Genomic DNA, 13,826 nt, shown 5'->3' with positions numbered 1-13,826 from the left:
ATTTTTGAGAATTGTTTTTCCTAGCATAGTAGCCATATTTTGCATTATTTATGGAAATGTTACTAATGTAGATTAGATAATGATATATATATGCAAGGAATTGGCATTTTGCACATAGCAAAGTAAGTTCCATTGTGGAGCCCTCATAAAAATAAAGCACTAAATTTTAAAACTTTTTTTTTGGAAGGGAGGGGGGGGGGTATACATATTTACATATATTAGAAAAGACAATTATGGATAAAAAATTGGAAGTATAGGCATAATAGATCTCATGTCATGGAAATGTCTAACTAATAAGGAATCACCTTGTGATGTCGGTGTTTTTTTTCAAAGAAAAGTTTGTAATTTTCTGTAGTGCTAGGAGGCAGGAGTTAAAAACAAATTTTTATTGTAAAAAAAATAATTAACAGTTCAGTACATTGACCTAATTCTTATCATAAAAATGGGACTAAGTTACTTGTAAAAGATTTCTATGTATAGCTATTTCACTATCTCAGTAAACAGATTTCTATGTATAGCTATTTCACTATCATTGTAAGGCAGTTTCTGGTTTGTTTTACTTTACAGTATCTAAAGATAGTGTTGGTCTGTTGCTGTTCCTGCTTAAACCAGCTTATTTATTTTTATTATACAAAGTTTGCCAACAAATGATGCAGCTAACAGAAAAACTTAAAAAAAAAAAAAAAAAAGGCTGCATTTTAAATTATTACCACTGAAATAATTGTGACACAGTTAAGTAAACAATGGTTATTCTGAAAATATTTTCAATAGCTTTTCTCAGTAAACAGAGCCACGTTTTGGCATATTTTGAAATAAAATTTCAAAATTTGCCAGAAATCAAATTTTTACGCAGAACTATATGTTTCTATCTATCATCTTCTGCTTGTTTTCAATTTTTTAAATTTCTTCATCATTTTTAGGACACCTGTTGGAAAGAGAATATTCAAAGAATTTCCACAAAATGTTTCAAACAGGCTTCCAGAAAGCCTTTCAAAATTTTCTTTTCTTTTAAATAAAATTATATTTACCAAATCAGTAGAATTATTTTTCTGTGAGACATTAAAATTGTTGTGATATTTTAGTTTTAATAACAATACATAGTATGTTAAAGCAATTACATCTAAATGAGTTGCACATCATAAAAAAATCATCCAAATAACTAAGTTGATTTCTGGAGATTTCATATGCATAAGATATGATCTTTCCTTAACTAATAATCAGAAAAAACAAAAGAGATAATAGAGGACAAATATTTCATTTCTTTACATTTTGTTTAATAGTGCTAATCTTTTTCAAACAGACAATTTCGTTTCAACAAACAATACATAACTTATAATAAGTGCTGTGTTATAATACAACAGTAGGTATGATATTCAAGTCAATAATTTTAGACTTCATTAGTCATACATATATAACAAGCATTTAAAAATATACATCAAGATAAGGCCATCCACTAATGATGTTAGGCTTGGAGAGTGTTTGTGACAGGGCCTGATTAAGAAGGGTGGCAGTTCAGGGTAAAGCACTGATTCGGGATATCTCAAATTTTCAATGACTTCTAATTCTTTTTTAAAGGAAAAAATACTGATTGTATGACAGTTCAATGAATAATAAAGTATTAATTATAATTCAACTAGTAACATTTGTACTGTTTCTACTTTGATAAAAGCTCTAAGTCTATTTGTATTAAATAAATAAAAAATGTTTTAAAAGAAAACATTACAAGTCAATTTATTTTAATAAACTAAGATTGATAAATTTGAATAAACCAGTAAGATACAAATTTCTATAAAAGAACCACTAATAAATTAACAACTTAAAAAAAAAAAAAATCTTAAAATTCAAGACTATGAAGGGCTCTGGGCAAAAGCCCTTACTGCCAATGAGGCCATCAGGCCCTGGTGATATTGTGACAAGGAGGAGAGATTAGGTAGCAATTGTTATAGTACGTTATTAGTTATAATGACAAAAATGATTTATAATACAGTAAGGAACCGATTATCCGGAACGATCGGGACCATCGCTATTCCGGATAACTGATTTTTCTGGTTTTCTGAATTGCTACAAATAGCCGTTTTTTTTATTGTTAAACCCAACTGAAAAAAAAAAATTTGGAAATAAATTTAAAAAGAAGAAAAAACGATGAAGTAATACACTAAATATTATTTCCAAAATGATGGTATGGTAAACATCTTTAAAAAAAGAACGAAAAATCCTAAAATCTTATGAGGAAAAAATTTTTTTTTTTAAGAATGGCGGGAAAATTTACCGAATTCTGTTCCGGTTTTCTGGTTTCCGGATAACGGGTTCTGTACTGTACTGTGTTTTATTTCTGATTTACTAGTACATGTTTATTGTAATCTTGCATGACATGTGACAAAGTAGTAGGAGTTATAGAAAAGTGTGACAAAGAAGAAAAAAAGATAAATAGAGAGCCCATATCATTTAAATCTGTTTTGCCAATAATATAACCATATCTCCGGAGTATACCATATTTGGCTTTTAAGTGCACTTTTTCGCATTTTGTATCATATATTGCATTCTGTTACAAACAGTTTGCATCAGTGTGAGTTTTAAAGTGCAGAAGGAGTTTACTTCTGGTGCAAAATCCCTGATTGCACACTTGACAAACATGAGGTTTTGCATTTAAATGTGTGAGAACATGTTTCCTAAAAATGCCTTTACATTGAAATGTTTTGCTGCACAATGAGCATTTATAAGGTCTCACATCTTTATGAGAACGCATGTGTTCGTTGAGAAAACGCTTAAGGCAAAAGGTCTGATCGCAAGCTACACAAGCATACTTTTTTATTTTTCTTTCCTGCCTCTTATGAGTTTTAAAATGGTTCCTTAGGTTTATTTCTCCAGAAAAACTTTTATAGCAAAATCCACAGACAAAAGGTTTAAGCTTTGTATGCGTTACAGAATGGTTTCGAAGATAAGCTTTTCGAGAGAACGCTTTGTGACATACTTCACATTTATGTCTCCTTTCCAAAGTATGGGTAATTAAATGTCGTTGAAGGTCGAATTTTGTAAAATATATTAGACTACAAACTTTGCAAATATGTTTCTCATGGTTGGATGGCAGTACAGTACCAATGGTTGCATGCGAATTTATCCCAGCGGTATTTTGATTCATCACAAAATGAAAACAATTTCCTTTATCGAACTCACATTAATTTTTTGAAATGCACATGAAAATAATTATTTTTTATAAAGTAGATACCATTTTAATAATCCAAAAACTAATTGAAAAGTTAAACGCATAATCCGAAAATTATTTGTTTGAAAACGAAAACTGAAAAGAAAACCTTTCTTTTCGAAAAAAGAAGTTTTGTTGGTTTTTAAGCTGTTTGCTTATGCTAGCTTTATATATCTGATATATAAAAATTAAGCAATTGTTGTATGAATTTTTCACACTTTTTTAATTTTGTTTGAAGTTAAAACGAGTATATTTTCTTTTTCACATGCAACTAACATTTAATTCTATATTTTTTTTAAAAAATAGTTTCATTACTAAGCTTAAAGCAAATGTCGTGCTTTCACTTAATATGCTCTCTTTAATACCAGAGTCACGCAAAAATGTAAACAAAGAATTCGTTCAGAAAAGACTTTTAATATTGCCGATAGATTGATTATAAAAACGAAAAAAAAAATCAATTAAAAGGAAAATGTCTAAAGAAAGCGTTGCATATCCAATTGTCAGCTTAGTGCAAAAAATTATTTTATACAAAACGAAGGCTGTAAGTTTGTTTTCATGACATTTCAGATTTTTAAGTTTGATTAATACTTCTTGTATCATTTTCAAATTTATAAACAATTTTTAAATTAAAAATGGTTTTTAAATATCTTTCCATTTACTTAAAAATTGGATGTGGGAAATATACTTTAGTTATTTCAATGTTTATATAGGGGTCTTTTATTGCAAACAAGTTGCCTCTGCTTTAAACTTGTTATTTTGTGTAAAAAGTTATAGTGGGAAACTCAGACAACTTCATTCATCCAAACTATCAAGTTAAAAAAATAAATAAATAAATAAAATGAAAAATGACTGTTACTAAAAACTGCAAATGAAAAAAAAATTATACAGCATAACTTTTGAGTTTGTAATATTATATAATTTTATATCATAATACATTTGCTGATATCTTCACATATTGCTCTTTAGTTTTCATAGCATGTTTATTATTCTTATGTTTATTATTCTAACAGTTTATTAAAGTTTGATATAATTCCTTAAACTAATAACTACAATTGAAGACCAAGGGGAAGAACTGTCTGTTTCCATTTTCCTCAAAATATTTTATTGGATCGCCAGTTATTGCTTTTTGAGGATTACTAAGTTTTGACAAATCAACCTGAAAATCCATGCACAAAGATGGACCTTACTGTGAAAAACCTTACCTTTCCACATGCTAAATTGTTTTCTCCAAATCTGCTTTTATGGACACAAATTGTTCTTTTCTCGTCGTTTTCAATTGTTTTGCTATGCAAAAAAACTGGTTACTGAAAAGTAGGACCAACAAATATAGTCTCTATTAAGTTATATAAAAAATTGATTTAAATAAAAGAAATTTGATGTTTTTCTTTAATTTCCTGGTCAATAGCAATTCTATTATGTACACACATGCAAAAAAATGATGACAATTTCAATTAAAGTGTAGTGTAGCAACAGTAAATTTCATAATTTTTTCTATTTGTGATCTGAAATGTTTTTGTTATCCTGATTAAAAGTTTTTTTTATCTCGCTTTAGATTTGCTATTCCTGATTTTGTGTGTGTTCAGAGCATCTCTTTTTTTTTAAAAAAAAAAAAAAAAACACACACACACAAATGCAGATTTTTAATATAATTGAATTAAAAATTCAAGGGATATAGATTTTTGGTCCCACAATTTTTTTTATTTTTTTAAAAAATTAAAAGAGCTGATAACATCCTAAAATTTTATAGTTCTAACCTAGAGACTGTCCAAAATTATAAATATTGTTCAGCCATATAGCTTTATCTGCAACATCTATTGTTTGAAGTTTTTTGAGAATTCACTGAGGTGTAGGGGAGAGGGGCAGTATTAATTATTGATTGTCAATAATTAAAATGAGCAATTTCAAATTTACGCTTTATTCTCATTCAGTTAATGAAATTCAAACTGCCCTGATTAATTTTATTTAGTTTTTAAAATTTTCTTTGCAATGTATGGGAGCATTACTATAATGATCATTTTTATTTCACAGAGATATTATCTGGTCGGATGTAATAACACAGAAAGTAAGTTTCGAGTGTTAAAAATTGATCGTACAGAGTCCAAAGAGCTGAATGTTGTCGATGATAAGGTATAAAAAGTCTTCGCTTTATATCTTATAGCAAAAAGATTCTTTTAATGGTACTTAACAATTATCAATAATAAATATTTTTGTAGGTTGAATACAGCAAGAGAGAAATTAGAGATCTTCTAAATATGATAAAATGTGGAAACAGATCTAAACAAGGTCAGAAATTTGTATCTGATTTGAAGGGGACTATATCATCTTTTGGAATTGTTGGTAATTAATTTATAAATTTGTATTATAATCATTAAAATAAAAGTTAAAATATATCATTCATTTTATTTCATTTATTTATGTTTTATTTAAAGCTGCGTAAAAGAGAAAAAATAATTCAAAAGAAAATCTAATCTGAAAAGAATTCTAAAATAAAATCTAAAATCATGCTATGGAGAAAGGTTTAATCGTAGAAAGCTAACCACAAGCTATCAGTTAAAATTTGTAGTAAGAATTCTGTATTACTCCTTCTAATTTGTTTTTATATCTAAACTTCAGAAACTTGATGTCATCCATGGTTATAATATTTGTACTTTTTAAAATAGAGACTTTATTTACCATTGGATTTATAAATAAGTTTACGAGTTGTTTGAAAACATAAAAATTGTGACTGAAAACAGTAAAATAATAACTCTTAAAATGTGCCCTTTTGCTATATTTATGTCCTGATATTAATTACCATTCATCCATTTGTGGCTGACATCATCTTAGAATTTATTTTTTAAAAAAAAGAGAAATCTTATGAGTTTTAAAATTAAGAGTTAATTTAAATATAACCTCAATAAGAAATTTTCCTGGGCTATCCTAGGCTTTTCCGAATGTTCAGGTTTTAAACTTAACATAAGCAAAGCAATTTATCAAAAAAATTTAAGATTAACTTACAGTTTTTAAATCTTGTTATTGTTTTTACTCAGTTGACCATCAGTGCTCATAAAAGACTAATGTAACTCATAAATAAATAAAGTGCTGAGTTTGTTTCTTTATTGTGATAACAACAATGCCCCATCTGTATTAAAAAATTCAGAGTTCAAGGATCAGGTAAAAAGGTCATAGCACAATCCAGATTTAGTTGCTTTTCTTCAAACCTAAATGTATGTAGAATGATTTTCCTTTTCATTCTTTCAAACGACTAATGGGATACAGAGGTTAAAGTTTGTCATGAGGTAGATTTTTTTCCACCACTTCTAATAAAAAATTACATTTCTTGTTTTTTCTTTACTATATTCTCCAAAAATTACACTTTTTTGCATAGAAATAGGAAAAAGTTTTTGTTGTTCTGTGATTTTATTTTGACCTTAGCATTTTTTTGGTTATGTTTTAGGTTTTATTAGATTTTTAGAAGGATATTATTTAATACTGATTACAAAGCGAAAAAGAGTGGCTTACATAGGACACCATACAATTTATAAAATTCAAGCCACGTGCATGGTATACATACCAAATGATGGAGAGAAAAATATGCATCCTCATGAAGCAAAGTAATGAATTATTTTTTAAATTTCTCATTTTAAACTGTGAAGTTGGATGAGTTATATTTATATGCTTTAATTTATAGGTACGTTAAATTATTTCAAAGTATGGATTTGTCCAGTGACTTTTATTTCAGGTAATCTTCATTTTTTATTTTTAACTTTCATGTGTTAAAATGAATTGTTTGTTCTGAAATATTAAAAAGTTTTGATATTTTTAAAAATAAAGGGAAATCTTCAGATAGTCTTTGTTTGAATAAATAGTTTTAAGAAAGACGCCAGGTGACTGGGTAGTAGTACTTAGGGCTATGTGCCACTGGCCTTTGCTTAAAAATAATTTTTGAAAGAATTTAGATAAATAGTCTATCACTGTTTACAGTTTACTTATTGCTGAATCACTGTAACAGGGTTTGACTGTATAATAATTGGAAGCTCACTTAAGGTTATTGTATTAATGACCATTTTCCTATAAATGAACTTGTTTGCTATGCAGGAAAAAATATTGATAAAAATATGATGTTCTGCATTTCACTAAAAAAAAAAGAAAAATTCAAGAAGATTTGTGAATATGTTGTCATAACTTATGAAGAATTTTAATTCAATGACAAAATTTTTGTAATAAATGATTCATTACTTATATTCTATTGCATAATTTGGAGTCATAAAATATTTCTTAGCTACAAGTGATCGAAAAAACTTTAAAAGAATCATTATGTTTAGTTATTTTATTTCATTTTAATGTATATAAGATTTTTTTCTCTTGTAAGTACGCTTGTGTGTGCGTTTTTTACAATAGAAAAAATTTGTATTTTTTTTAAAAAAGTGTTATTTTAAATTTTTTGAACTTAATTTTAAACATGAATGCATTGCTTGATTATGATTTGATTAAAAAAAGAGCTTTAGTTAATGGGTTTTAAATTTAACTCCTAATCATAATTATTTTTAGTCTTATTTTTATTGGACTAACTACTAATAAGTCCATAAGAATTTATGCCTTGCTTATCCCCTATGTGACCTAAAGAAGTCGCTTACGGTCTCTCCCTCTTTCAACAGTTGCTCCCACAGAGGCACCAATACAATGAATAATAGAGACTAGTGCTCATAAGATGTAATAATTGAAGATAGTATCTTCAAGTAACATTTAATAAATGTTCATTTATGTTATTTGGCTTTAAAAATATAAATTTAAAAATACAAATTTCAAATACGTAAACTTTCCAGTTTTTATTTATTTTTTTTTAAAAAGAGAAAAAAAACTTTTCCAGCTATAGCTATGATTTAACACACACTCTTCAGTACAACATGGCCGTCTACAGAGAGCTTTCCAGTTTTAACTTATCTCAGGATGTTGACCAATCTAAGAGTGTTCCTTTCTGGGATCCCCAATTGAAAACCATTGAAGGAGCCTCTGATGAAATTGCTGATAACTTTCTAGAGAGTTTGAGAGTGAGTTAAATGATTATTTATTTATTTATTATCGTTAAATGCAGGATTGATCTTTTGTTTATGTGAATATCTCTTCAAAGGCTGCATGATACAATCTTTTTTAAATTCATTAAAAAAATTTTTTTAATATTTTTATACAAGGAGTTTTAAAAGTACAGAGACTGTCAAATAGTTTTGGCAATTATTTATTCGTCAGATAAAAAATACAGGAATGTTATATTTTTTTTTAAAAAAAAGCATTCAATGATACCAGACTTGACTAATCAACCTCAACCTTTTAAGGAATTGGAGCTTGTTCCATCATATTATAATTATGGCATCATTCTACAAAAAATATTGAAAAACTTTGGTAAATTAAGGGTATACTTTTTGGGTAGAATTCCAAATATACAATAAAAAAAGGTTTCTATTAAAGATTTTGGTGTTTTCCCTTGCTTTACTCCCAAGAGATGAGGTTGGGAGATCAAGTTTGGTGTCATTGATTGGATATGTTGAAAATATTTTCAAGTATATACTTAGATTTTTAATCTGATGCATGTTTTTCAAGACATTTTAATGTTTCCAGGCTTTTTGGACATCCTGTATATTATTCTTTTGTGTTAAACACAGATTAGGCCACATTTTATATTTTCCATTATCAACATTACCAATATCATCTAGTTTGTTTTTTAAATAAGTTTAGGTTATTGATGCTATTTTTAAAAGAAATGTCTATCATTAAAATTAAAACAAGTTTATGGCTTTATATTTCTTTTCTTATTTACCATCATGTTTTAAACTTTTTTTTTAATTGAGCAAAATTTCTATTTTGAATTCTATTTAAGTAAATCAAATCTCTAACAAAATTATAGATTATACAATCAGTTACAATTAATATCATGCTAAGATTGTTATTAAATTTTTTAGTTTGTTCTGCTCTTGTTGAAGTTAGAGAGCTGTAAAAATTAGGACCTATTTTTTCAATGCAAAATTTTATAATTTTTCTTACTTCGAAGAGCTGTTATGTTTATGATGATAAATTTATGAAATTAAAATAATAGATTGTCATAATAGACATGAATATTTCTAGCATTTTTTCTAAAAGTTTTGTACAATTTCATTTTATTTTTTTATTTTTTGTTAATCACCATTTTTGAAAAGTTGAGAGTTGAGGTATAATAATTTAAATATTTTCTCTAATGTAATACTTATTGTAATATTGTATAAAAATATTATAAGTATTGCATTAGAAATATATGAAAACTATTAAGAATTATTCCTTTAGAATAAAATTGTTTATCTTTGTATTGATTCTCATTCATCTTTAGAATATCTTTAAATACACCAAAAAAATAAAAATAAAATGTGGAAGTAAGACATGTTAAACTTTTCGACAGGACACTGTTGAAAATGATTCTTCTCTAAAATCGACAATTAGTTCTGACTTTCAATATGAAAATTCTTCTGAAAGTGAGAATGTTGTTTGGTCTGAATTGAGATCAAATGAAGATCTTTCAAACATCCCTAAAGAGTCTGGTATGTAATTTCTAAATTATTGCTTTTTTTCAATTAAATCATTATTTTACAAAATTTATTATGATTTGTATGTTTTAAATTTAAATATTTAAGTTTTTTTTTGTAACCCAATGCATATGTACTTAGTTATTTACTTAATAAAGGCTTACTCAACTTTTAGGCCAGGTGACCTATGGTGTAAAAGTAAAGCCTCACTGGAGATTTGTATGGAATTCTCACTTGTTAGAATTAGTAGACCTCCACCCTGATTGGTTGCTTTATATTACTCATGGTTTTGTTGGTCAGTCTAGTATCCTTTTATTGCTTATTCCCTTTTCTTTGTTGAAAATGTGATTATTAGTATTTGTCAATCAAAATATTCTATAGGTAGCAGAAATTATTTGATGTTAGTTACAAAACTTAGTTTTTTTAAAATAAAAGAAGTATTTTTAAAAATTAAAGTTATTGCATTTTTTTAAAGATGACTAATTATGGATGAAAGATTAATTCTACACAGAGCTATTGATGTGTTATCTATTGACATGTTTTGATTATTGCTAATTAAAGTTGGAAACATCATAATAATCTTGTTTGATGTCAAATTTAACTTTTAAAAGGAAAAAAGGTTGTTGAAAAACTGATTAGGGAAAAAGTGGTTATAGAAATTTTTAGTGCTTATTACCTGTAGTAGTTAAAGTAATGCTTCAAATTCGTTTTGAAATTTAGGGGTAATCTCTGGATTTGTGTGATATATATGATTAAAACAACACAATACATTGATTTTTAAAATAATTTTACAGGGATTGTGACGTTTTACGTTGCTTTGTGAAACAAAGTGTATTTAATAAAATCTTTTGTGTTAATTTAAAATTTCAAAGTATATTAAAATAAGTTTAATTCAAAAATATTTGTATAACATTAACAAAATAACTGTTTTTGAAACTGGTAGTTACTTCGATAAAAAGTTGTTAATTAGTATTCTAATAAATAAATGAAGGGAATATTTAAATTTGAAAGAACCTTTAGGAAGTTGTAAGGTTCTTAGCTCTGTCCTATCTTGTCATAAAAATCTGAGTTTCTTACAGCTTACTGAAAAAGTTTCGAAGTTAAATATCAGATCATATAAAAATATTTTAGCTTATTTTTATAACTTTTTTTTATGAAACTTGATGTATTTTTAAAGGGGTTACCTTTAGTAATGGATATTGAAAAATTTTTTTTTTTCAAATTTTATTTCTGATAATAGATTCTTAATTGTCAATAGATTTAAGCATATTTGGACGATCAATATATTTAACATTAATTGCCCGGCGGTCTCAAAAATTTGCAGGCACAAGGTTTCTGAAAAGAGGTACAAATGATAAAGTAAGTATCTTTTCCATTATCACTAATTGTTTTAATAATCTTTCAATAAAATTTTTGGTGCATTTTGAATGTTATCTTTGACAAAATTTTTAAGTTTCAATACTTTAAAATTATTTTTAACTAGATGTATTGTTGGATATTTTGATAGTTCTAGTGTATTTACTCATTTCCTTTTATGTAGTAGCTTTTAACCTTTTTTATTTAATAATGTATATTAAAATCTACCATTTTCTACATTATAAGGTCATTTTATATAATGACTCCACCTTTAAATTGGAAAACATGGTAAATCAAGGATAGGAATTAAAAAATATATATAGGAAATTGAAGTGTTATTTAATAATCTGAAAGGCAGAACTATAGGTCTGGAAAACCTGATTATTTTTCAGTTCAGATTATTTAAAAAATAAATGGAAAAAAATTGTTTAGACTCCTTTTTTAAACATCTTTGAATTTGTTTCCAATCAAAATTATAAATTTTGGTTGAGAGAATACAACATAAGGGAAAGAAAACTTTTTTTTCTGTTACTTGATTACATGCTTATGCTGCATAAGGATTTATTCAGCTTTTTTTAGTGTCAGCTCATTCAAATTAAGTTAGAGTGACATAAAGTTTTTATGTATAATTTTTAAACACCTTTTCAAATTTCTCTCTAAATTCTGCTTTTGGGCCAAAACAAGTAGTCAGTAATGTCCAAGTAAATAATTCTAACGTTTGTTAAAATTATTTCTCCAAAAAATTTAACTGAAAAACTATTTTATGCAGAAGCAAATCCAGATGTAAGTTTGTACAAAAAATTTTAAACAAGCTTTTGCTGTGCGTTCTATTGTATATTTATATATTGAATAAAGCATAATGTTTTCTGAGGACAACCTTTTCTTTTTTTCATAATTATTATGCAGAATTTTGTAGAAATTTTCTTGATGAACCTGAAAAACTGGAGTTTATTTCCTCTTAAAATTATTGAGATTTCTAAACTAAATTGTTCTTTTGAAAAAGTGGTTTGACTTTTCCAGGGAGATGTAGCAAATGAAGTTGAAACAGAACAAATTGTGTTTGATTCCTCATCTTCATCATTTACTCTTGGCCATTTCACATCTTTTGTGCAAATGCGAGGCTCCATTCCATCTCAGTGGTCCCAAGATATCTCTAAAATGGTGCCGAAACCACCAATCACATGTAAGTTTCTAATTAATTTTTACCTAATTTTGAATCAAACTATTCTATTTGGATAAAGTTAAAAAAAAGAAATAGTTGTTCAAATTTACATTTCCACAGAGTTAGAAACTATAGTAAGAATTGTTTAAATTCGTTATACCTACTAACTATAAGACTGCAGGTGAAAATTGAAGCAAAATATTTTTTATTTAATTCTGTTGAAACTTTTACAATTCTCTGATGAATTTGTTATGAATTTTGCATGGATTTTATAATTTTAATCTATAATCATACAGATTTAAATTCTTCCTTTTCAATGTTTTTTCACATATTGCGCAGTGGGATGGGATAAAATACATCATTTTAGCAATATATTCGTTACTGATTTGCCTCTAATCACGACAAATAATCATTTTTCAAATGTTGTCTGTTGTTTTAATATGATTGCAATCCTATAACTACATAATAAGAAAAATATTATGGCCTTAACAAGCAAAAGTAAAAATCCAATTTTGCTACCATAATTTTGATGCTAAATCACAAAAAAAAGATATATAAGTAACTAAATAATAATAATAATAAATGAAAAATAATTGAATAAAAAAATACAGCAATAAATGATAATTTTAATTATGAATTTATCCGAAAATATTTAAGCGTACAATGTATTTGGTGAGATAAAATGTTTGTTACTTATTTATTATTAATTTCTTAAATTAAATTTTTTACTTTGTTTTTAAAATATTACATTCAGTTTTGTTAGGAATAGATTGTATATCTTATATCAAGTACCCATTGTGAAATATGAATAGAACCCTATTTCATTGAATGTCATAAGTGTGTATGAACACTTTTGAGGGCCTCTATATATTATCTTGTTTCAAATCTGGCATTTATGTTAAAATTTAATTGAACGTATATTTCTTATTTCTAGTGGATATTGCTGATCCCTTTTGCTTTGTTGCTGGCCAACATTTTAACAGTCTTTTGCAGCGATATGGATCACCAACTGTTGTTTTAAATTTAGTTAAAAAACGAGAACAGAAGAAACACGAAAGTATCTTAAGTGAAGAATTCAGTGGTGCAATCAATTACCTTAATCAATTCTTACCAACTCAGCATCAAATCATGTACATTGGATTTGATATGGCCCATATAAACAAATTGTAAGCTTTGTTTTATTATAGAAATAATTATTTTTATTCACTTGAAAATTAATGCATGTTAGAAGGAGATTGCATAAACAAAAAATTGTGGCTTTGGAAATTTGTGAATAGGAAAAAAAAAGATTGTGACTGATTAAGCTTCACATTAACATAACAACCAACATTTTAGTTTTGTGTGAAGTATTTTTTTCATGTGGTAGTGAACTAAATTAAGTTTTTTTAAAATTTTTTAAATGGTATTTTTAAAAACCTATCATTATTGCAGAACATGACTATTTGTTTATCTGTTATTTTATATAAATGTTTAGATTATTTGTAGGTTTTGATGGGTAAAATTCTTTCTATGCTAATTCATTTATGTCTGTATGCATTGCCTCTTGAACCACTATAAAAAACATTTTCTAAAACTA

The 13,826-nt window shown here is 26.6% G+C and overlaps 1 protein-coding gene across 1 annotated transcript in view; it reads left to right on the top strand.

Moving 5' to 3' along the window:
- The first annotated feature begins 3,547 nt into the window (after positions 1 to 3,547).
- The window catches only part of FIG4 (polyphosphoinositide phosphatase FIG4), a 32,385-nt gene continuing 22,106 nt past the window's right edge, over positions 3,548 to 13,826 (top strand). Inside the window, exons 1-11 of the mRNA XM_016062955.5 lie at positions 3,548 to 3,743; positions 5,231 to 5,329; positions 5,416 to 5,539; positions 6,639 to 6,795; positions 6,873 to 6,923; positions 8,052 to 8,232; positions 9,609 to 9,747; positions 9,908 to 10,036; positions 10,991 to 11,091; positions 12,109 to 12,271; positions 13,185 to 13,416. Coding sequence (XP_015918441.3) covers positions 3,672 to 3,743; positions 5,231 to 5,329; positions 5,416 to 5,539; positions 6,639 to 6,795; positions 6,873 to 6,923; positions 8,052 to 8,232; positions 9,609 to 9,747; positions 9,908 to 10,036; positions 10,991 to 11,091; positions 12,109 to 12,271; positions 13,185 to 13,416 — 1,448 coding nt within the window. The 5' untranslated portion in view covers positions 3,548 to 3,671. The remainder of the gene's footprint in view (positions 3,744 to 5,230; positions 5,330 to 5,415; positions 5,540 to 6,638; positions 6,796 to 6,872; positions 6,924 to 8,051; positions 8,233 to 9,608; positions 9,748 to 9,907; positions 10,037 to 10,990; positions 11,092 to 12,108; positions 12,272 to 13,184; positions 13,417 to 13,826) is intronic.

The sequence above is a fragment of the Parasteatoda tepidariorum genome, chromosome 5, assembly GCF_982258835.1.
Source record: "Parasteatoda tepidariorum strain Cologne lab strain chromosome 5, Ptep-v5.0, whole genome shotgun sequence".
NCBI classification, from domain to species: Eukaryota; Metazoa; Arthropoda; class Arachnida; order Araneae; family Theridiidae; genus Parasteatoda; species Parasteatoda tepidariorum.
The sequence above is the reverse complement of the archived record's forward strand: the minus strand, read 5'-3'. Positions and strand labels throughout refer to the sequence as shown.